Genomic DNA, 25,748 nt, shown 5'->3' on the forward strand with positions numbered 1-25,748 from the left:
ATCCACATTTGCAGATCACATGATGTTGTACATAGAAAAATCTAAACATTCCACCAAAAACCAGATTTAATAAACCAATTCAGTAAAGTTGCAGGTTACAAAATAAACATGAATAACAGTAGCTTTTTTGTATACTAATGAACTCACAGAAAGAGAAAACAAGAAAGAAATCTCATTCACGACAGCCACAAAAAATATCAATTATTTAGGAACAAATTTAACCAAATAAGTGAAAGACCTCTACAATGAAAATTATCAAACATTGCTGAAAGAAATCATCAAGGACACAAAAAAATGGAAAGATATTCCTTGTTCATGGTTTGGAAGAATCAATATCATTAGAATGTTTATATACCTAAAGCAAACTAGAGATTCAATGCAATCCCTATCAAAATACCAATGATATTCTTAACAGAACTAAGAAAAGCAATCCTAAAATTCATATGGAATCACAAAAGACCCAGAATAGCCAAGTAATCCCCCCCAAAAAAACCAGTAAAACCAACAACAAAACCCAGGAAGGTAGAGGTATCACAGTACCTGACTTCAAAGCATACTGCAAAGCTATAGTAATCAAAACAGCAGGGTACTGGCATAAAAACCTATACATAGATCAATGGAACAGAATAAACAGTGCAGCTGACTCAACTCTTTCAAATTCTAAAAATATTTGTACTGCTTCATCATTGGGGGCACCAGGAATTTCAAGTATCATGCATTTTCCATACATAGAGCCAACTGAATTTTGACAGATGTGTTCAGACCATACAGTGTAGTAAGGATAGTCTCTTCAACAAATGGTGCTGGCAAAACTGGATTTATATACGTATAAGAATGAATTTAGATCCATACCTCTTACCATATTCAAAGAATCAACTCAAAATGGATCCGAGACATAAATTTAAGACCTGAGACTATGAAGTTGCAGGCAGAAAACAGAGAAAACACTCCAAGACACTGGTGTAGGACAGGATGGCTTGGATAAGACCCCCAGAGCACAGGCAACAAAAGTAAAACTAAATAAATGGGACTATATCAAACTCAGAAGCTTTTGCAAAGCAAATGATCAACAGAGGAAAGAGATATCCAACAGAACGGGAAAAAAATATTTGCAAACCACCTGACAAAGGATTAATACCCCAAGTATATCAGCAACTTAAAAAACTCAATGAGGGGCCGGCGCTGTGGCACAGCGGGTTAATGCCCTGGCCTGAAGCGCCAGCATCCCATATGGGTGCCGGTTTGAGACCCGGCTGCTACACTTCCGATCCAGCTCTCTGCTATGGTCTGGGAAAGCAGAGGAAGATGGCCCAAGTCCTTAGGCCCCTGCACCGGCATGGGAGACCTGGAAGAAGCTCCTGGCTCCTGGCTTCGGATCAGCACAGTTCCTGCCATTGTGGCCAATTAGGGAGTGAACCATCGGATGGAAGACCTCCCTCCCTCCCTCTCAGTCTCTCTCTGCCTCTTCTCTCTCTGTGTAACTGACTTTCAGATAAATCAATAAATCTTAAAAAAAAAAAAAACTCAATACAAAAACAAGCAATCCAGTTGAGAAATGGGTAAAGAATTTCGACAGTTCTCAAAAGAAATACAAATGGACAACAAATATATGAAAAAATGTTCAATATCACTTGCCATCAGGGAATGCAAATCAAAACCACAACATCACCTTACCCCTCAGAATGGCTAAAATCCAAAACACAGAGAGTAACAAACGCTGGGGAGGATGCGGACAAAGGGAAACACTTATATACTGTTGGTGGGAATGTAGTTAGTGTAGCCACTGTGGAAAACAGTGTTGAGATCTTTTAAAAAACTAGAAATAGACTTGCCATATGATCCAGCAATCCCACTACTGGGTATACATGCAAAAGACTTGAACACAATGTTATCAGAGAGATATCTGTACCACCATGTTCACAGCAGCATTGTTCACAATAGCCAAAATTTAGAATCAACTAAGGTGTCCATTATCAGATGAATGAAGAAAATGTGATAAATATACACGATGGAATATTATTCAGCTATAAAAAAGGAATGAAATTCCACCATTTGAAGCAAAATGGACTCAACTGGAGAACACCATGTTGAGTAAAGTAAGCCAGACCCAGAGAGACAAACATCACATGTTCTCTCTTATAGTTAAAAAGCAAACAAAAATTTAAAAGACAAAAGAAAAAAGAAATATTTGTATATATCAGTGTTGCTGCAATTATAGTTTTTTAAAGCCTTGTTTTATAACCTTTGTGAAATGGTTAAGAATGTTATACTAGGGGCCAGTGTAGTGGCATAGTAGGATAAGCCCCCACCTGCAGTATCGGCATCCCATATGGGCGCCAGTTCATCGCCCAGATGCTCTTCCGATCCAGCTCTCTGTTAGTGGCCTGGGAAGGCAGAGGAAGATGGTCTAAGTGCTTGGGACCCTGCATCCACTTGGGAGACCTGAAAAAGCTCCTGGCTTCTGGCTTGGAACTGACCCAGCTTCAGCCAATGAAGCCATTTGGGCAGTGAACCAGCAGAGGAAGTCTTCACTCTCTCTGCCTCTGCTTCTCTGTAACTCTTTCAAATAAATACATAAATCTTTTAAAAAAATAAAATTAAAAAATAATCTTTTTAAAATTTATATAAAGACTGACACCTCTCCCATCTGCTAGTTCACTCTACAAATGCCCACAACAGCCAGTATGTGGCCAGGCCAAAGCCAGGAGCCTAGAATTCAATCTAGGCCTCCCATCAAAAGTGATAGAGGGGCTGGCGCTGTGGTGAAGTAGGTAAAGCCACCACTTGCAGTGCTGGCATCCAATATGGGAGCCAGTTCAGGTCCCGGCTGCTCCACTTGTGACCCAGCTCTCTGCTATGGCCTGGGAAAGCAGTAGAAGATGGCCCAAGTCCTTGGACCCCTGCATTCATGAAGGAGACCCAGAAGAAGCTCCTGGCTCCTGGCTTTGGATCGGCACAGCTCCGGCTGTTGAGGTCAGTTGGGAAGTGAACCAGTGGATGGAAGAGCTGTCTCTCTCTGCCCCTCCTTCTCTCTGTGTAACTCTGCCTTTCAAATAAACAACTAAATCTTTATAAATCTTTAAAGGACTTGGGCCATCTTCTACTGCTTTGCCAGGCCATAGCAGAGAGCCAGATTGGAAGTAGAACAGCCGGGACTCGAACCAGTGTCCATACAGGATGCCAGCACTGTAGGTGGTGGCTTTACACGCTATGCCACAGTGCTGGCCCCTCAAATAAATAAATCTTTAAAAAAAAAGTTACAGAGACTCAAGTTCTTGAGTCATCACCTGCTGCCTCCCACAGTCTACATTAACAGGAAGCTGAAATGGAGAGCAGAACCAGGACTCAAACCCAAGTTTTTCAACATGGGAATATGAGTATCTCAAATGGTGGCTCAGTCTGTGCATTGAACACCTACCCCAACAATTATGTTACTCACAGCTATTACATCCTTAACTTTCACAGGCTGCTAAACATTTCCCATACATGCATTTATCTCCTCCTCCTTGCAGTTCTATTCACCTCTTGATTCATATGGTGTCGCTCCCCCTCTTCGTGGAGGAACGACACAGGACCCTGCGCTGTTCTTTCGTCTGCTCGGCCCTCCCCGGGTTTGCTGCTGGTTCTTCCCGGGTTGGCTACTATCCCTTCCACCTCCGTGGAAGGGCAGTTCCCCCTGGCCACATTCCCCACTTCCGCAGGGGAGCGGCACACCGCCGGCCGGCTCTTCTCGGGGGCTGCACAGGTGTTCCCTCAGCTAGATGTTCCCCTTAGATGTTCCTGGTGCATGCCGTCTCTCTCCTCCTTTATAGTCCTCCTCCGCCAATCCCAACTCGGCTGCCCACACGCCGAGTACGCAGCTCTCCAATCAGGAGCAAGTCCTACAGTTTATTGGTTGAACTGGAGGCAGCTGTGCGGAAGCTGTTTACTTCTCTCCCAGCGCCATATTGTGGGAGAGCAGATGCATAGAATAAGTCTTAATTCCAGTAACTTAGTCCAGTCCGGGCTGCTCCCCACAATATGGTATGTCAAACTTTTTGTCAGATACATAAAGGCTCATGATTATATTTCTTTAACTCATTATTATGATCTTTTATTATAAGGCAGTCTTATTTTCCTCAACATTTTTTCTTTTTGCCTTAAGCACCAACATTATTGCGTTTTTTTTTTTTAAGATTTATTTTATTTGAAATGCAGAGTGATAGAGAAAAGAAGACAAAGAGAGAGATTTTGCCTCTACTGTTTGACTCCCAAAATGTCCACATTAGCCGGGGCTGGTTGAAGCCAGGAGCCAGGAACGCCATTCTGGTCTCCCACGTAGGTACAGGGGCCCAAATAATTGGACCAACTTCTACTGCCTCTCCAGGTACATTATCAGGGAGCTGGATTGGTAATGGAGCAGCCAGGATTTGAACTGGCACTCCAATATGGAATGCAGGCATCACAAGCAGCAGCTTAAACTGCTGGGCCATGACACCAGCCCCGCTTTCTTCCTTTAAAAAATATGAATTTGGGGCCAGCGCTGTGGCGGAGCAGGTAAAGCCGCCACCTGCAGTGCTGGCATCCCATATGGGTGCCAGATAGAATCCTGGCTGCTCCACTTCTGATCCAGCTCTCTGCTATGGCCTGGAAAAGCAAGAGAAGATGTCCCAAGTGCTTTTGTCCCTGCACCCACGTGGGAGACCCAAAAGAAGCTCCTGGCTCCTGGCTTCGGGTGAGCACAGCTCAGCTGTTGCGGTCAATTGGGGAGTAAACCAGTGGATGGAAGACTTCTCTCTCTGCCTCTAACTTTCTCTATGTAACTCTGACTTTCATATAAATAAATAAATCTTTAAAAGAAATGAATTTTTAAACAGCTTTGTCAGTTTCTGGGTTTTATATTGTTTCTTCTGCCATATAATCTATTTTGCTTCTCACAAATCTGTATCTCTATCAGTTGTTTTAGTGATTCTGTAGGCAATAAATGCTCTTAGTTTTAGTATACCTGAGAGATTTGTTTTCCCTCACCATTGACTAATTCATCTGCATATAAAATTTTAGATTGACAATTATTTTTTCCATGCATTCTGAATGTCTTATTTTATTGTCTTCCGGCATCTCTAAGCTTATGGGGTAACTCCTTTTAAGAGCAATTGTTTTTTCTCTCAGGTAGCATTTTTTTTTAATATTTATTTATTTACTTGAAAGGCAGAGTTACAGAAAGAGAAGGTGACAGAGAGAAATAATGGTCTTCCATCCACTGGTTCACTCTCCAAATGGCCACAATGGCCAGGGCAAGGCCAAGCTAAAGCCAGGAGCCTGGACCTCCATCCAGGTCTCCCATATGGGTGGCAGGGGCCAAAGCATTTGGGCATCTTCTGTTGCTTTCCCAGGTGCATCAGCAGGGAGCTGGATCAGAAGTGGAGCAGCCTGAACTCAAACCAGCACCCACACGGAATGCTGGCATTGTAGGCAATGGCTTAACCCTCTGCACCACAATGTCAGCCCCTCTCTGGGGCCTTTTAATGTTTTCATGTTTGATGTTCGATATTTTAAGATGTGTCAGAGCATAAACTTACAACTAATTACCCTACACAGCACTCAGTATTTAGTTAAGGACTCACATTTTCTTTAATTCTTGTAAAATCTCAGTTATCACCTCCTCAAATATTCTCTTCTCCAGGAACTGTTCTCACAACTGATCCTCTCTATCTCGGATACATCATTGGTATTTCCCTTTCTGTCTTGCCAGGAAGGGGAATTCCTCTATACTATTCTCTGATTTACTAAACCTGTCTTGTCTACAATTTAAACCATTTAGTAACCTTATCTCAATTTCTGTATTTTGTTTCCAAGATTTTTAATGGTTTTTAATTGTTAATTTCATATACACTCTTTAAGATTTATTTATTTATTTATTTATTTGAAAGTCAGAGTTACACAGAGAGAGAAGAGATGCAGAGAGAGAAGTCTTCCATCCGCTGTCTTCCAATTGGCTGCAAAGGCTGGAGCTGCGCCGATCCAAAGCCAGGAGCCAGGAGCTTTTTTTTTTTTTTTTGACAGGCAGAGTGGACAGTGAGAGAGAGAGACAGAGAGAAAGGTCTTCCTTTGCCGTTGGTTCACCCTCTAATGGCCACCGCGGCTCCGAAGGCAGGAGCCAGGTGCTTCTCCTGGTCTCCCATGGGGTGCACGGCCCAAGCACTTGGGCCATCCTCCACTGCACTCCCAGGCCATAGCAGAGCTGGCCTGGAAGAGGGGCAACCGGGAAAGAATCCGGCGCCCCGACTGGGACTAGAACCCGGTGTGCCGGCGCTGCAAGGTGGAGGATTAGCCTAGTGAGCCGCGGCGCCGGCCTCATATACACTCTTATTTCACTTCCATATCTAAGTGCAGGCTTCTGGCATCTGAACTACAGCTTCCTAAATCTAGGTTGTCACTACTGGAGTTCTGGTTAGTTGGCACCTACAGGGTGCTACACATATTATGACCACAAACTAGAAAATGGCACTGCCTTCCGATGATTCACATAGGTTCCTTTTCTCCTGTTTTCCTTCAAACTGAGAAAGCTGAGGCCTTTCGTTTGGTGCTTCATGTACTAGGCTCTTACTCATTGCCCAAGACTAAGGAGTTCCAAAACACAAACACTGCCACGGTGCCAAGCTTCGTACTGTGTTTGGCTAAAGAGGAAAGCTAAATCAGAAAATCCTTTCTTCAGGTTCAACAGAAATACAACAGAACTTTCAAAAAATCTGCAACAGTCCCAGTAGCAGTCAGCTGGGAAAGAATGGGTAGTAAGGCAAAAACAGGAAGTAAGAGGAGTCAAAAAGATATGATCTTTTTTATTAGATTTCTCTCACTACTGTCTGTACTTATGTTTCAGCTATTCTCCAAATAAATGCAAGCACAGCTATTACAACAGTGAAGTAAAAGCTGTGCCTACTGGGAAAAGCAATGTTTGGATTTCCAGAGTTACCTTGGCCTGGTTTGCTGACAGATAAAACAAAGACTGCTGAGCACATCAAAACCATGCCTTATACTGTTAACACCTGTGGCCATCATAAAAACTAGCTTTAGCCTTCACAGTAGATGCAATAATACAAGCTGCTGCTTTAGAGGAAATTTTTAAATATTTTATGATGTGTAGGCAAACAGCCAACCCAGAAGCTAACTAACCAGCACTGGCTTCTTATGTACCATGTGTTCCCCTTAGTAAAGCCACCAGAAACTCTTCAAGTCGATTTCAGTATTCCTACTGAAATTCTCTACGTTAACTCTCTCTGACCAACTTCAACTTACTGAGAACCTCAGACAGTAAAGACACAACAGTACACAAGAGATTACTGATTGGTTGTCAAAGCAATTTAAACATAGCAAGTATGTTTTCTGAACTAACCTACGTTATAAGCTGTTTACTTCAGAGACAGAACACTGCAACTGATGATGCAGTTCCAGTTCAGAAATGAGAGTTTCTCGGTCATTTTCACTTTTTCAGAATTTTGCAGAATGTCAATCTTATAATTTCAAAGAAAATAAAAAACAAAACTCTAACAGCTTTATCCAGGGACAGAGAAAAACAGAAAGCAAATCTGACAAGTTTTAGACAAGATTAACTTCCATTTATTAAAAAAGAAAAACAAAAAAACACTGGGGTGCAAGGTAAAGGCTGTCCTAGCCAGGACAGTACTGGCTTGGAACAGGTCAGCGGCAGAAACACAACCATGTGTATACATGAAGTATACTACAGGTAACCCTGACAAGAACACACTTTTGTACACAGTTTAAGGTGAAGTCGATTCAAGATTGAAACAAATTTAGGGGCCAGCGTTGTGGCATAGTGGGTTAAGTCTCCATCTATGATGCAGGCATCCCATATGGGTGCTGGTTTATGTCCTGCCTGCTCACTTTCAATCCAGCTCTCTGCTAATGGCCTGGGAAAGCAGTAAAACATGGCCCAAGTGGTTGGGCCCTGCCACTGATGTGGGAAACCCAGAAGAAGCTCTTGGCTCCCATCTGGCCTAGCCCTGGCCCTTGAGGCCATTCGGGGAGTAAACCAGTGTACAGAAGATATCTCTCTCTCTCTCTCTCTCTCTCTCTCTGTGTCTCACCCTTCTGTAACTCTTTCAAATAAAAAATAAAAAATTTTAAAAAGGAGATGAAGATAACAAATTCTCAAAAACACAGAAGATTCAGAACTATTTTTCATGACAAATTGCATTCAAACAATGAAGACACTGTGCAAAATACATGATTTACCCCAGTAGAATACTTTCTTGACAGAAACTATGTCTCATTTATCCCAGTCTCCACAGTGTCTTGCAGAGTGCCAACCAGCCAAGACATGAACATGAACTTTCCCATTTCCCTATCAGCCTATGACAGAACAAAATAAAAAGGGAACAGCCTCTCTTGTAAGTCATGAGGAAACGAAACCCCATCCATACCACAGCAAGTTTTCCAAGCCAGGGCTAAATTCTGTGAGGCCTAAAAGCCTTTCCTTATCCGGCGCCGTGGCTCACTTGGTTAGTCCTCCGCCTGTGGCACCCGCATCCCACATGAGTGCCAGGTCCTAGTCCCGGCTGCTCCTCTTCCAGTCCAGCTCTCTGCTGTGGCCCGGGAGGGCAGTGGAGGATGGCCCAAATGCTTGGGCCCCTGCACCTGCATGGGAGACCAGGAGGAAGCTCCTGGCTCCCGGCTTTGGGCTGGTGCAGCGCAGGCCATTGTGGCCATTTGCGGAGTGAACCAACAGAAGGAAGACCTTTCTGTCCATCTCTCTCTCTCACTGTCTATAACTCACTGTCAAAATTAAAAAAAAAAAAAAAAGCCTTTCCTTAGTACAAAGGCTTTCAAACTTTGCCCACAAACTCCCAGTAAGAAATATACTTTTTATCACAACTATATAAATATATATACACATGTAACTCCAAGAAAAATTCTGCAGCTATATTTAACCTTATCAATATATATTATTTTATATTACATTTTATTCTTTTTTCAAGTTGCTGGTCACAATTCACTTGACTCTATTACCCTCAACTGTCTGAAAAACACCACTCCAGACCAGTGGTATTCAAAGTGAGGTGCCATATTCCTGGGGGTAGAAAAGCTTTGCCAAGGGGTTCAAAAACATATGTTGTTTTAAAGGAATCAACTTCCAGATCCTCAACTTTGGTAAATACTGCTTCCTATAAACAGAGAGGGATGTGAATGCAGTCTCTGCATCTCCCTTCCATAATCACCCATTTTCTACTCAGCACAAAAAATGCTTTTCATCCATCCTGAATTTTACTATGCATTACTCTGTTGTATCAAAACTGCAGTATTGTATCAAACCAGAGGGACACTTTATAATACCAGTATAACTAATAATAAAAAGTGAGTAACTAGGGGCAGGTGCTTGGCATAGTGGATAAAGCCGCTGCCTGGAGTGCTGGCATCCCAAAGGGAACTGCTCCAGTTCAGATCCAGCTCTCTGCTTTGGCCTGGGAAAGCAGTAGAAGATGGCCCAAGTGCTTTGATCCCTGCACCCACGTGGGACACTCGGAAGAAGCTCCTGGCTCCTGGCTTCAGATCGGCACAGCTCTGGCCATTGCAGCCAATTGGGGAGTGAACCAGCAGATGGAAGACCTCTGTTTCTCTCTCTCTCTTTCTCTTCCTCTCCTTCTCTCTCTTGAGTAGTTCTCAAAGTGTGGTCCTTGAGCTAATAATATTAGCATCTTCTGACAACTTACTAAAAGTGCAAATGCTGGGATCCCAGGGATCCAGAAAATCAGAAACTCCAGGAATGTGGCTCAGCAATAGTTATTTTAACAAACCTCACAGGTAATTCTGATATACACAAGCTTCAGACCCACTTCTAAGAATAAAATCCTAGGGGCAGGCATTTGGCCCAGCAGTAAGACACCAACATTCCATAGTAGAATGCCCAGATTCAATACCCAGCTCTGGCTCCTGACTCTAGCATCCCGCTAACACGGAGCCTGGGAGGCCCAGTAACTGGGTTCCTGCCACCTACACAGGAGACCTGGACTGAGTCCCTAGATCTCAGCTTTAGCCCAGCCTAGCTCAGCATCAATTATTTCAGGCACTTAAGGAGTTAACGAGCAGATGGGAGTGCTCTCATTCATGCTTGTTCTAGCTCTTTCTCTGTGTCTCTCAAATTAAAAATAAATGAAAGTCTAAGGAAGATATAAAAAAGAAAACCTGACTCAAGGAAAACAACATAAAATTTCTGCTAAAAAACTTGTTTGTGGGGACCAGTGCTGTGGTGTAGCTGGTAAGGCAGCTGCCTGCAGTGCCAGTACTCCATATGGGTGCCGGTTTGAGTCCTGGCTGTTCCACTTCTAATCCAGCTCTCTGCTATGGCCTGAGAAAGCAGTGGATGATGGCCCAAGTCCTTGGGTCTCTGCAAGTGTGTGGGAGACCTGAAAGAAGTTCCTGGCCCCTGGCTTCAGATCACCCCAGCTCCAGTCATTGTGGCCATTTGGGGAGTGAACCAGCAGATGAAAGACCTTTATGTCTCTCTCTCTGCCTCTGCCTCTCGTAACTTTCAAGTAAATAAATAAATCTTTAATAAAAGTTGGGGCTGGCACTGTGGCATAGTGAGTAAAGCCGCCACCTGCAGTGCCAGCATCCCATATGGCCGCCGATTTGAGTCCCGGCTGTTCCACTTCCAACCCAGCTCTCTGCTATGGCCTGGGAAAGCAGTAGAAGATCATGGCCCAATTGCTTGGGCCGCTGAACCTGCATGGGAGATCCAGAAGAAGCTCCTGGCTCCTGGCTTCAGATCAGCACAGCTCCAGCCGTTGCAGTATGGAAGACCTGTCTCTCTCTGCCTCTCCTCTCTTCGTGTAACTCTTTCAAATAAATAAATAAATCTTAAAAAAAAAAAAGCTTGTTTGTGATATTTTTTGTTAAACAGATAACAATGTAAATCACTGCCATATTTTTATTCCACTGGAAATGTTTAAAAGGATGAAGCTTTAATTTAAATAGTGACATGATTGAATTTATATCCTTCACATCTTGCAAGTTAATAAAATTTAAACATCAACCTAAAAAAGTATGCACACATAAATATTTTATGGAGTATATAAACTACAAAGTTCACTGAGGGTGGACATTGTGGTACAGCACGTTAAGTCACTGCTTGGGACAACTGCATCCCATAGTGGAGTACTGCTTGCACCCTGAACTGGTTACTCTGCTTCGGATCCAACTTCTTGCTAACGGTTCCGAGTGGAAGCAGATGATGGTTTAAATGTCTTGATCCCTGCTATCCATGTGGGTAAGTAGATGGAGTTCTAGGTTCCTGGCTTCCGCTTGGCCCATCCCATAAGGGGCTTGGGAGGAGACATAACAAACTTACCCTCTTTTTGCATCCATTTGGGGAGCAAACCAGTAGATGGAAAATCAGTCACTCTCTTTCTGTCTCTGTCTTTCAAGTAGGTGAAATTAAATGAATAAACATTTAAAAAGCTGGGTGATCAATAATCTAAATCAGGGTTCTCAAACTTGTCCTTGGACTGATAGTAACTGGAATCACCTATGAGCTTATTAGAAATGTAGGCCCCAGCCAAATACTGTGGTTTAACAAACTCTCCAAGTAATCTTCATCTACATTAAAGTTGGAGAGCCACTATTGTGGACTAGAGTAGTTTTCAAAATTTAATGTACATCTGAACCAGCTAGAGAGCTTGTTATTCACCAACCACTGGGCCCTAATTATAGAATTTCTGACTTTGGGGCCCTGTACTTTGGCTTAATGGGTTAAGCCAACACCTGCAATGCCAGCATCCCAGTCCCAGCTGCTCCACTTCTGATCCAGCTCCCTGTTAGCTCGCCTGGGAAAGGCGCCTCTGTGCCCACATGGGAGACCCAGCTGAAGCTCCTGGCTTTGGCCTGACCCAGGCCATTGTGCAGTGGATGGAAGGCCTCTCTTTCTCTGTTATAGACAGATAGATAGAGAGAGAGATAGAGGGATATAGACATAGATACACACACAGACACACACACACACACACTCATCTCTCTATGTAACTCTGCCTTTCAAATAAATAAAATAAAAAAACAATGTCTGACTTTGTAAATCCAGTGGGACATAAACTTTTATGTGCCATTTCTACCAACTCTCCCAGGTTCTGCTGATGCTGTTGTTCTGCAATCATCCTTTGAGAACTGTGGAAACTGTATCCATACGTTTTGCGTCATTACTCCATCCTCGACTCCTCAAATTAGGCCCCCCATTACATTCACTCACCTACCTAATACACTTGGCTGCTTAACAACTCATCACCAGATTACTCAGCATCTATATTCCTCACTTGAATCTTACATGAATCCTACATGAATATTGCTCCTTCTGTATACCCAGAACTTAAGAACACTGTCTGCCTCGATACAGGTATTAAACATATATTTGCTGATAAATAACATTTGTTGCACCGATTCCATGAAACATCAGTTTTAATATAAACAGTTAAATCTACTATTAAAATGTCAACAGCACTGGTTTGTCAGGCACCATACTAGCAAGTGTTAAGAGAATTGAAAACCTCATTTATCAGAACTGGGCAGCCCACTGTACCCTACTGAGTATCATGATCATGGTCAAAAACCAAGAAAAAACCTTAAGAATGCATTTTCAACTCCATAAAATTATTAACCCTAACATCTAAATAGTTTTGTTATACAATATAAGTACACATAAAATCAAGACTTGTTTAATGATAAGTCTACCAGAAAACTTAACACTTTAAGGCAGCTTCAAGTTGGGAGGAAACATAATGAACTTACCCTCTTTTGCCAAATATAATTCCTTGAATTTTGCTCTTTTTTGATTAAATTCTTGCTCAAGCTGCTGCTGTGCACGTAAAAATTCTGCATTAATTTTTTCCAATTCTGCTACTCGCTGCTGGAGAGAAACTGAGGAAAAAAAATAAAACTAGTTAAGTAGTAGTAACCCTTATTTACAACTAAAGTTACAATAAATTAGTATTCCAGCTACACATTCAACAAGTAGCCAGGCTGCTTCCTAAGATCACTATATTCTAGGAAATTCCAATTTGAAAAAAAAAGACTATTAGATTTCACACACAATTGTGAATGATTCATACAGGGAGAAACAGCTTATATTTGGAGGCTCACATACAGCCAACTTCTGAAAGAAGAGCTCCTCAAATTCCTTCGAACAACTCACAGAATGTCGGTACACATTTGGAACTGTTAAACACTGGTTGGTTTAAGCAATCTGTCTCACAAATGGATTCACCACCCATCTTGTTACCTCCTGTTTCTGAAAAGTGTTATCAGCAAAACCTAATGGGTTCTCTAATTACAGTAGCCAGACCAGTCTGAACCAGTTCTGTAATTTAAAAAAATATATCTATCGGCCGGCGCTACGGCTCACTAGGCTAATCCTTCGTCTGTGGTGCCAGCACCCCGGGTTCTAGTCCCCGTTGGGGTGCCGGATTCAATCCCGGTTGGGGCGCTGGAGTCTGTTCCGGTTGCTCCTCTTCCAGTCCAGCTCTCTGCTATGGCCAGGGAAGGCAGTGGAGGATGGCCCAAGTCCTTGGGCCCTGCACCCACATGGGAGACCAGGAGGAAGCACCTGGCTCCTGGCTTCGGATCGGCGCAGCGCGCTGGCCGTAGCAGCCATTTGGGGGGTGAACCAATGGAAGGAAGACCTTTCTCTCTCTCTCTTACTCTCTAACTCTGCCTGTCAAAATAAAAAATAAAATAAAATAAAATAAAAAGTAAATATATCTATCATAATCATTCTAAAATCATAATAATAATAAAAAAACATTCCTACAGAAGAAAGGATAAAGAATTCTCCATGGGGACCAGCATTGTAATGCAGTGGGTTGAGCCACCGCCTACAATGCCAGCACCCCACGTGGGCACCAGTTCAAATCCTGGCTGCTCCATTTCTGGTCCAGCTCCCTGTTAATGTTCCTGAGAAAGCAGAAGATGGCCCAAGTTCTTGGGCCCCTGCACCCACATGGGAGACCCAGGTGGAGTTCTGGGCTCCTGGCTTTGCCCTGGCCCATTCCCAGCTGTTTCAGTCATTTGATGAGTGAACCAGCAGATGGAGGATCTGTCTCTCTGCCTTTCAAATAAATGGATGGATCTTGACAACAGAGGAAAAAAAAATTCTGCACAAACTCTGAATTACTGAGAGTGTGGATTTCAGATTAACACTGGTCATAGTGGGGCGCCTTTTACTTTACTTTTTACTGTAGAGGCTCTACAGTTTGGCTATAGTGGCTCTTTTGGTTGAAGCACAATGTAAAAAGTCCAAGAGTCCAAATCTTTGATCTCTTCCTCTGCCTCAACAGCAATCCACCTTAAAGTTACGAACCTCTTCAATTCAGGAGATACCTATGGGTGTTAATCAGCCACTGTCTAAGAGGCAAGCAGAGGTCCCTGTTATAAGCCAGTTAATGATGATTCACCTGCAGTTCTAACCAAGATCAGAGATTATCTTTGAAGGCCACCCCCTACCTGAAACCATCACTCCATTTAGTTGACAGCTGATTTTCTAATGCACCAGGAAACTGGAAAAACGTACCAAGGACTTATAAGGATATGTCAGAAAGTTTGTGGAATATACATATTATAGAGTAACTATGAGTGGATTTCAAATTTTTTTGCACCAAATTAAACTTATCTTTTTAATTCTGTTAAATGCTTCCATATACTTTTCAAAATTCTACACAGTAAGGATATATATTCCTATGACAGTAATAATGGATTTAAGCCAGTATTTCATTCCCGTGGCATCTCTAGACCAGCCTCACTACAGATTCAGCAGTATCAGTTCAAGCCACCATAAAGAGGAACTGCCTCCTGTTTTGAGTTCCATCTTATTAAGGTAAGGAGTCATTCTGAGGGAAAATGTCTAAGGTATCTAGGTCATAGCACTGACATCTGAAGGCACTTTTTTTTTTTTTTAAACAAAGGGACTGTGCTGCTTCAATGAATGCAGCATTCCTTTTTTCTTTTTAAAAAGATTTATTTATTTGACAGGCAGATTTACAGAGGCAAAGAGAGAGAAAGAGGTCTTCCATCCACTGGTTCACTCCCTAAATGGCCCCAATGACTGGAGCTGGGCCAATCCAAAGTCAGGAACTTCTTCCGGGTCTCCCACATGGGTGCAAGGGCCAAAGGACTTGGGCCATCTTCAACTGCTTTCCCAGACCATAGCAGAGAGCTGGATCAGAAGTGGAGCAGCCAGGGCTTGAACCGGCACCCATTTGAGATGCCAGCCAGCACTGCAGGTGGCAGCTTTTACCCACTACACCACAGCACCAGCCCCCTTATTAACTTTTTGAAAAAAGAGGAATGAGGGATACCTTAGAAGGGGAAAATGCAATTATTTCATATTTACCATTTGAAATCATGAAGGAAATTTGTTCTCTGTGCTATTTACTTCTGCTGGTATTTTACTGTTAATCCCAACTGTTAAATACATGATACAGCTTTTCTCTTAAATTTTTTAAAAATATTTTATTTATTTGAGAGGCAGAGTTACAGACTGAGAGGAAGAGACAGAGACAAAGGTCTTCCTTCCGTTGGTTCACTACTCAGATGGACACAACAGCCGGAGCTGGGCCAATCCAAAGGCAGGAGCCAGGCATTTCTTCCCGGTCTCCCACATGTGTGCAGGGGCCCAAGGACTTGGGCCATCCTCCAATGCTTTTCCCAGGCCACAGCAGAGAGCCAGATTGGAAGTGGAGCAGCCGGGACTAGAACCGGTGACCATATGGGATATTGGTGCCACAGGCAGAGGATGACCCTACTACGCCATGGTGCAGGCCCTCTCTTAATACTTTAATATTACTGGTAGCCACTTAACACTACAGAGGTAAGGAAGGGCTCTGAGGCATCAAGGAGATAACCAGTCCACAAAGTATACATACTTCAAAACAGCATGCTATACAATAAAGCATACAGTGTTACCTATTCACTTAAAATAAATAAAAGGAAAAATAAGGTCCCTCTGGTTTTTTATAACTATATCTCCACTCTACTCCAAATCCCCCCAACCCCCAAAATACAAGCACACACACACAAAATGTCCACTCCACTCAACATTGCTACATTTCTATTTAGGAAATGAGGCTAATGAATCCACACAAACAAAACAATGTTGCCAAGACTGTTTCTACCACTCCTAAATCCAAGCTGGCTCCGACTCCCGGTTCAGACCCAGTCCACACGCACAAGTCTGACTGCCTCTCCAGCCTTTAAAACAGTCTGCAGTCCTAGGAATTGCACCTGTTTAAGGGTCGATAGAGGAATTCCTTATTATCATTTTGTTGTTAATTAAATAATCCATCTCAAGCATTTCTAACAATTGTACAACTGTTAGACAGCAATTGTACAATGTAGAAACACCAAAATAACAACTTTTTATAAAAATGACTTTACAGCTACACCTAGAAAACTTGATTTGGGGCCAGCCTTGTACAGTGGGTTAAGCTGCCACCTACGATAACGGGATCCCATGAGTACCAGCTTGAGTTCTGGCTGCTCCACTTCCAACCCAGCTTCCAGCTAATGTGCCTGGGAAAGCAGCAGAGGATGTCTAAGTGCCTGGGCCCCTGCCACCCACATGGGAGACCAAGAAAGAGTTCCTGGCTCCTGGCTTCAGCCTGGCCCAGCCCCAGCAGTCACGGCCATTTGAGGAGTGAATTAGTGGATGAAGATTTCTTTCTCTGTCTCTTGTCTCTCCCTCTTACTCTGCCTTTTAAAAACATAAAATAACTCTAAAAAAAGAAAAATCAATTCATCCTGAACAAGATAGCAGGAAAATTTACAAATAGGCATATCTAGAATATGCATTAGAAACCAACCACAAATCAAAATGAAAATAGCTCTCATCACACAAAATGTATTATTTTTCTAGCCTAGTGGCTAACAGTTCACAATAACTAACTAACTGTTCACGTAAACAAGCATTTATAGTGTGGCATATAAAATATTTGATAAATGTTAGCTATTATTAAACTAATGGAATTTAAATAAAGACAAAAATAGAGTGAGACCATTTGTATGTAGCCACAAAAGACCAGAAGTTGCTTCCAGTTTCACGGTTCTGACTCAGTTCCATGCTTGGACTTGCGTCTCACACCACTGTCTATGACCACCTGTCTTTACAGCATCATGGACAACTTAGATAGTGCTAATGCCAGCCTTTGACAACATGAAACCTGCTGAAATTTAGCAGCTCAGAGTGTTAGTATCCCAGCCTTCATTAACCATCCCACACATTCCATATGTTGTTACCTGCCTAACTGGAATTCAGAACCATTTAAGGACAAACCTAATTTAAAAGAAACTTCAGTAAAAATAAACAAACTTCAGTGGCAATGGGGGAGTCACCACATTACAGCTCAACATTGAAATTAATGCCCATAACAGTCATCTATAAAAGAAAGTAGCATGTCTTCTATGCCCTGTTTAAGGATAATGTGATTTTAGCAAAATTGCTAATAAAAACACATGACACATTCCTAAGCACCCAGATTGTGGTCTAAATACCACTTCCCACTAAAAGGAACCAGGGCTCCCTGGACTGACTACAGTTCTCAGCCAAGGAATACCTAAGAGAAGCACAGAACATCTTATCTATCAGTTACAGCAAAGGATTTTACAGTCGATCTGAAGCTGTTCAGGGGCCAACATTGTGGCACAGCAGGTAAAGTCACCACCTGGGACACCGGCAACACACAAAGGTGCCAGTTTGTATGCCCGCTGCTCCAGTTCCAATCCAACTCTCTGCTAATGGACCAAGTGTTTGGGCCCCTGCTACCCACATGGGAGACCTGGATGAAGCTCCTGGCTCCTGGCTTTGGCTTGGCCTATCCCTGGCTGTTGCACCCATCCTGGAAATGAACCAGCAGATAGAACATAGATCTCCCCCCCAATCCTCTGTAACTACTTCAAATAAGTAAATAAATCTTTAAAAAATGCCCAAATGCAAACGTCTGGATATTATCATGACAGACTGAACCCCCTTTCAAGAAACATTCACTCCTTAAGTCCCAATACCTGTGAATAACAACTCCTGGCAAAAGACATGATTAAATTAAGGGTCCTGATAGGAGGGTTGGATTATCTGGGCAGGCCCTAAATGCAATCACACATACCCTTGGACAGGATTAAGAATTTTGGACACACAGGGGACAAGGTGATGTGACAACTGAGGCAGAGATCAGAGTGGTCAGGGAATGACAGCAACCACCAGAAGCTGAAGGAGGCAAGAAACAGACATTGCCCTAGAACCGCTGGAGAAAACACACCTTCCCAATGTCTCAATTCCAGCCCAGCGACATGCATACTGGCCTTCGGGCCCCTCAGCTGTGAGGGAATCAACTGGGGTTGCTTTAACCAACCAATCTGTGGTGAACTGTCAATGGCCATAGCAACTATATATACATATAATCAGTAAGAATTACTATAATGAAGGAAAAAAACAAAATATTCATTATTTAAATCATGTGTCTTTGATGCTATAGAAAAAAGCAAACAAAACATGACTGATCACCTCTGAAAGGCTCTGGAGAACCAAGTTATTATTTCAAAAACAAGTCAAGAATCAAGCATTTATTCTGCATTTCCAGCCACTGCAGCCATTTGGGGAATGAACCAGTAGATGGAAGAGGTCTCTCTCTGTTTCTCCCTAATTCTTACTTTCAAATAAATAAGTCTTTAAGAAATTAATTTTGGTTATAATAGTATTGTGGGTATGTTTAGATATAGACTGAAATGTTTTCCAGCGATATCACATGATGTTTGAGATTTGCTCTTTTAAAATACAGGAGGGGAAGTGGGCTTAGAGATAAGACTGGCCATACCTTAGTCATCATGACACATGGAGGATGGTGAGTCTATATCCTCATCTTCTCACTTTTTAAGCATCTAAGATGTTCCAGTCACAGAGATTTTTAAGTAAGAGCAAAAGAATATAAGGTTAATTTTTAAAAAAGATTTATTTACTTCAAAGTTGAGAGTTACACAGAGAGAGAAGCAGCCAGAGAGAGAGAGATATCTTCCATCCACTGGTTCACTCCCCAATTGGCCGCAACAGCTGGAGCTGCACCGATCGGAAGTCAGGGGCTTCTTCTGGGTCTCCCATGTGGCTGCAGGGGCCCAAGGACTTGGGCCATCCTCTATTGCTTTCCCAGGCCATAGCAGAGAGTTGGATCGAAAGAGGAACAGCTGGGACTTGAAATGGCACCCGTATGGGATACTGGCATTGCAGGCAGCGGCTTTACCCACTACGCCACAGCGCTGGCCCCAAGGTTAATTTTTGAAGTCATCATTTGTGTCTGTGAGACTTAATCTAAACTAACTGAAAAACAATGTAACCATAAAACATCATTCTGGAGGCCAGCGTTGTGACATAGTGGGTAAAACTGCCACCTGCAGAGCCAGCACCCCATATGGGTGCCAGTTCAAGTCCCGGCTGCTCCACTTCCAACCCAGCTCTCTGCTGTGGCCTGGGAAAGCAGTGGAAGATGGCCCAAGTCCTTGGGCCCCTGAACCCACAAGGAAGGCAGCATAAGATACCTCTCAAGACCATGTTTAATAATACTGTAAAACAAATCAAATTCTCTATGTACATATTGGCCTTTATCGTTAACATGGAAAATTTTAAATGTAGGTGTAATTCTTTGACTCCATACAACTTGTATTATAAAAAGGTTACACTATAGCTAAAAAAATCTATATCAAGGGGGCTACTTATCTGAAGAAAATTTCTTCATAAATAAAATCACAGGGTTATATTTTATTCACAAGGAAAGCTGGATGCATTATTTATGAACTTTTCAGAAATACCAAGGTCATACATACAAAGGGATCAGAATTTTGATAAACAGCTCTCCTGTCTACATGTGGGTAAAGATTTTTCTCGGGAAGGGAACATTAGAACCAACAAGTCAACGTTTCAAAGAGAGAATGCTGATGTTAACACTTGTGGGGGGCAGCTCAATTACAGCTAGAAAAATGAAATGGGTAATAAAGGCACTAACAACTGAGTATCACCTATGTATCCAGTGGTAAATGGGAAGCAGGAGAGCATGACACTTGAGAAAGCAGGCTCTGGAGTTAAAACAGGATTCGAATCCTAGCTCTGCCGTTTACAAACTGGCTCCTTCTCCCCATCTGTAAAAATGGAAACTAGTAACAGTAATATGCTCTGGAGTGACAGTAAGGATTAAATAATCCAAATATAGCTCTTTACAGAGTATTAGGCAGGTTATTTTATATACTCATTAAATTTTCAAAACAAATCATAAAGCAGATATTATCACCCTAAGTCATAAATGAAGAAATATTCTCTGAGCGATGAAGTAATCTCTCTATAGACCCCCAGCGGGTGAGTGGCAGAGCTGGATTAAACACGGACTTGCCTGTGCAGAGTCTTCCAGATCTGTGACTGCAGGTGTCACAGGAGATTACTACAGCAGACTCAGGCTACACATGGGCAGGAGAGGTAACAGGTGCAATACTCCTGGGGTGCTTTTATGTAGTCACACCGTTTATTTACATATTAAAATACAGATTAATTATAAATTGTTTCCTTTATAGTAAGGGAATTATACTGTTAGGGTCTTGAGCTTTTAAGTCTTGTGTGTAAGTGTATATCAGAAGTAAAAGGGTGTTCTATAGCACTTTAAACAATGGCTCTCAATTTTGTTATCCAAGGGACAGAATGGCTATATCTGGAGACAACTTTGGCTGTTACTACTGGAGTGCTAGTATCCATTCAGTGGGCAGAAGTCAGAGATGCTGCTAAAGAGTATACATTGGACAGGGCAGCCCCCTACCACAAATAATTATCTGGCCAAAATGCCAAGAGGAACTAAAGTGAGAAACCTGTTGTAAACTGACAGGGCTGAGAACCTATATAGAGAAGACTGGCACGAAGTCCCTCCCAACCCTGAAATTCGAAGATCATCTAGTCTGAATCTGCATCTAATTCATAAACCTCTGTGGCAGCTCTCTCAAAAACTCATTTACCACTTGCTTAGGTACTTTTCATTGTGTTCACTTCATAAAATGAAGCTTGCTTTAAATATCAAAGAAATACAGGTTAGACACAGCAGTCCTACTAAAACTAGGCAAACATTGCATCCAAAATATTCATGGGTAGACCGGGCATTGTGACACAGTGGGTTGAGCACAGCTTGGGAACCCATATCCCATACTTGAAGGCCCGTTGTAGGCTCAGTTCCTCCACTTCTGATCCAGATTCCTGGAAGGCAGCAGGCAATGGCTCAAGTATTTGGATCCCTATGGGTCCTGCCCCTACATGGGAGACCCGGATAGAATTCCTGTCTCCTGGCTTTGGCCTGACACAGCCCACCCTGTTGTGGGCATTTGCAGAATAAACCAGCAAACAGAAAATCGTTCTCTATCTCTGTCATGCCTTTGAAACAACAACACACTTAAAAAAAAAAAAAAACTAATTTAACTGAATAGAATAACCTACAAAAAATGGTTTTTAAAATATGTATGGTTTTGTATGTTTTGGAACAGCCAGTTTAAAAAAAATTTAATGTGGAAGACAGTTCCAACAAAAAAAAATTTGCTTTCTTGTTCCAAATTCAATCAGGTCACTCCATAACAAACAAAAAGGCTTCATCGTCCTGTCATCAAACATGAGACATGCTGGTTATGGGAGTAAGAAAGAAAGGCTTTATCCCCAAGTGCTTCTATACAATCCTTAAAGCTCTGGAAGAAACGAACACAGACCACAGATATGCAATGTTTCTATCAATAGGACAGTCAAATCAGCTGATACGGGTAGCAATGTCCACATTACTCCCCCTCCCTAATTTGTTCTCCTTTGATCATTTGCCAAACGGATTCAGATGCATAACAAACTTTGTCGAAAAAAATTTGAGTTGTATGGTTGTATAAAAAGCTCTTCTTGATCAATAAAAAGGCAAACATCACTTAAGAGTTAAAGGATAGAGATAATTTGCAAAGTAACTCCAAATGCCAACAAAAATCAAAGAAACATAAATCTTTGCTCATCAAAATGATTTTTGTTGATTTTTTTTAATTAAAGGCATCACTCGCAAGTATTGACATTTTCAAACATTAGCAAATGAAATCTAGCTATCTACTAGCAGAAAAATCTATCACAACCAAACTGAGATTGCATCTAACATCAGGAAATCTACTTTTGTAATCCGTTATGTTAAAGAGACCTCTCTCTCTCTGCCTTTCCTTCTCTCTCTATGTAACTCTGACTTACAAATAAATAAATAAATCTTTAAAAAGAATACTATTAGTTATTAAACACTATTTAAAATAGTATTAATGTATCATGGACATTACTTCATTTAAGTGGGAGAAAATGCTATAAAAGTATAATTTTTAAGAATTTTTTTTCTTCTATTTTATACACATATTGTAACTGAAGAAAATATACCAAGACGTTAATGGAAACTGCCTTTGCCTCGTCACTTTTCTCCTTTGTTTTTCAATACTTTGAGATGTTCATAATGAGCAGCATAAACTTCATCCAAAAATTTTTTTATGAACTCTTTTTTTTTTTTATCTATTTGAGAGGCAGAGGCAGAGAGTAAGAGAGAGAGAGAGAGAGAGAGAGATTCATCTTCCAACCACTGGATTACTCCCCAAATGGTTGCAAGGGTCATGGCTAGGCCAGGCCAAAGCAGGAGCCAGGAAGTTCATCTGAGTCTCCCACATGGATACAAGGGCCCAAGTACTTAGGCCATCCTCTGTGGCTCTCCCACGTGTATCAGCAGGAGGCTCGGACAGAGGTGGAGCAGCCGGGACTTGAACCGACGCCCCTGTGGGATGCCAGCATCACAGGCAGACGCTTTATCAGCCACAGCGCCGACCCCTCACCTAAAATTATAAAAAAAAAATTTTCAGAAAGTAGCAACTTAAATACAAGATGTAGAAAACCTAATTTGAGAGATAGTTTATGAAGTAACAATCGGGAATTAAAGTATTGAAAAAAAAACTAGCCACTATTTAGAAAAAGAAATAAAAAGATAAATTGAAGTATGAATGGATATCTAATTGATTTTGAGATAAAGTTTTTCATGTTTCAAAGAGAAAGTTTTTAATGTCTCAAAGCATTACCAACAAGTTTGCTCAAGTGCAATGTTAGATTTTTCTATATTGAAAATTACCCAAAATGACAAAATAAGGCAAAGGAAAAACATGGAAAAATATCTGCAACAAATAAAAAGAAAATATATTTATAAGTTAATAGGAATATGGCAAAAGATATGAAAAGGCAATATACTAAAAAAGGAAACAAATGGCCAATATAATTTCACACTAAAAATGTAACTTAACACATCAGTAAAATACCACTTTTTGCCTAACATGCTGACAAGAAAATTTTAAGTCCATACTGAATGCTGGCAAGGATCTGGTAAGTCTTTTTGTTTGTTTGTTTGTTTTTAACAGGCAGAGTTAGATAGTGAGAGAGAGAGACAGAGTTATAGACAGTGAGAGAGAAACAGAGAACGGTCTTCCTTCCATTGGTTCACTCCCCAGATGGCCACTACTTGGGCCATCCTCCACTGCCCTCCCGGGCCATAGCAGAAAGCTGGACTGGAAGAGGAGCAACCAGGACTAGTACCCCATGCCCCAACCGAGACTAGAACCCGGGGTGCCGGCACCGCAGGTGGAGGATTAGCCAAGTAAGCCACGGTGCCGGCCAAGGATCTCGTAAGTCTAATGAACACCAGCAGTAATGGTAGAAATGTAGGAGAGATCTAACTTTTTGGAAAGCAATTTGGCAATGTTTATAAAACCTCATACTTTCTGATCCACAACAAACACTCTAGAAAATAACCAAAGAAGGAATTAAAGATTAATGGCCAAGGATGTTTCCTGTAGAATTTATAAATAATCAAAATGGCGGTAATAGAAAATGACACATTCATATGATAAATCACAGACTTAAACCCAAGGTTTCTTAAAAACTAACTTACAAGACAGGAAAACCATTCACATCCTAATTAAAATTAAAGTAGGATACAAAATCACATGGGAAATGTGATCTATAGTTTTTCAATATTTTTAGTTGTAGATATAAAAACTAAATATATATTTTATATATAAGATATATAAAACTAGAAATATATCAAAATGAAAAATTATTCTGAAGGACAGATTTATGGTTAAGTTCACTTTCTTTACGTTTTCTTTACACTTTACGATCAGTAAGGAAACACAGGGCTTTGCTTTAATTTTGCCTTTTTTATATACCTGACAATTTATGTAATTAAAACTGATCTGATAGAGAACAGCAGGCATGAAGAGTCAGAGGAACCTGGATCCTGGAAAAATTACAAAACTTTCATTTCCTCAATTGTGAAATAGGGATACCACCACCTTCAAATAATAATATATAAGCATAATTAATGCATTTAATTGTGAAGATGTTTGTTAAAGATATATGTTCCTAGTTTATAAACTCAGTGAGGTATTCTTAAGTCCCTTGTTTTGTTCTTTTGGCAAGAAAGGGAAGCATGGTGGGCAGACTTCATGTGCCTAGTCTGACTTTAACCTGCATGAGTAAATACTTAAGAACAGAAAAGGAAAATTCCAGCATATGAATAATGAAGGGTGCCTGGCTCCTTGAAACATTAGAAAGTAAGAAAGAACGGGAATTTTAACTATGTATGATGACAGCCATAACAGACAAATTCATTAAGAAAAATAGTTCAAAAAAAAACACAAGTAGTTCAAAAATGGTTCAGCTATTCTTGGAAATTTAGCATACAATAAATGATAGCAATGCAAAATCAATTTAGAAAAATGGACTAATCAACTGTATAGTATAACAACAACTGGGCCAGCGTTGTGGCGTAGCAGGTAAAGCCTCAAGTCAGATCTCTGCCAATGTGCCTGGGAAAGCAGCGGAAGATGGTCCAAGTCCTTGTGCTTCTGCCACCCACGGAGGTGACCCGGAAGAAGCACCTGGCTCCTGGTTTCAGACCGGCCCAGCTCCAGCTTCAGCTCTGCAGCCATTTGGGGAGTGAACTAGCAGATAGAAAATCTCTCTTTCTCTGGGTCTTTCTCTCTCTGTAAACTCTGCCTGTCAAGTTAATTAATTTATTAAAAAAAAAAAAAAAAAACTGGCTAGCCATTTGAAAATAAACAGGAAAGTCTGGATTCTACTCCCTTAAAATAAACTTCAAAGTGATCAAATTTTCTTACGTAAATAGTAAACGGTAATGCTGACAAAGAGGCAGAATACAAACCTAGAAGCTGAAAGAAAAACTGATCATCAAATCAGATAAAGTAAAATACTGTTTTTGAGTGTCAAAATTTCACTATCCACATGCAAATGGTCGATTTCCCCATATGCAAAGAACTTAAACTTATTAAATGGAGGAGCTACAATCCTGTTCATATCTCCATGGTAAGCCTGTATATTATCAGACTTCTTTGTGAATGAATTTGGTACCTGTCATTTAATTTTTCCATGTGTACATTCTGACTCATTAATCCAGTTCAATGCATTTATCCCACAAAATATTCACATGAATGACTTAGAGATGCACAAGGACATTCAATGCAGCATTATTCTGTCCTAACTATTCATCAACAGAGGACTCACTTTTAAAAATTATGGTGCCTCCATATTATGAAGCTATAACAATGGGTGATTTATTTCAAAAATAAGGAGTCTATATCAAAAATAAAGAAAAGGAAGCTTGAGAACAGTATATAGCATGATTCCACTTTTAGTCCTCAGA

At 41.3% G+C, this 25,748-nt stretch overlaps 1 protein-coding gene across 3 annotated transcripts in view; it reads right to left on the bottom strand.

The window, feature by feature from the left end:
* Positions 1–25,748, bottom strand: part of RABEP1 (rabaptin, RAB GTPase binding effector protein 1) — a 103,866-nt gene that overhangs the window by 60,815 nt on the left and 17,303 nt on the right. The window contains exons 2-3 of one of the 3 annotated variants that reach the window (XM_051825322.2): positions 20,032–20,151; positions 12,772–12,900 (exon numbers count right to left, since the gene is read on the bottom strand). The exons of 1 other annotated variant lie outside the window; for it this stretch is intronic. In XM_051825322.2, the coding sequence (XP_051681282.1) occupies positions 12,772–12,900; positions 20,032–20,068 (166 nt within the window). In that variant the 5' untranslated portion in view covers positions 20,069–20,151. The remainder of the gene's footprint in view (positions 1–12,771; positions 12,901–20,031; positions 20,152–25,748) is intronic. One more of the 3 variants, XM_051825323.2, reaches the window with a different exon arrangement.

This window comes from Oryctolagus cuniculus, chromosome 17, assembly GCF_964237555.1.
Source record: "Oryctolagus cuniculus chromosome 17, mOryCun1.1, whole genome shotgun sequence".
Classification (NCBI taxonomy): Eukaryota; Metazoa; Chordata; class Mammalia; order Lagomorpha; family Leporidae; genus Oryctolagus; species Oryctolagus cuniculus.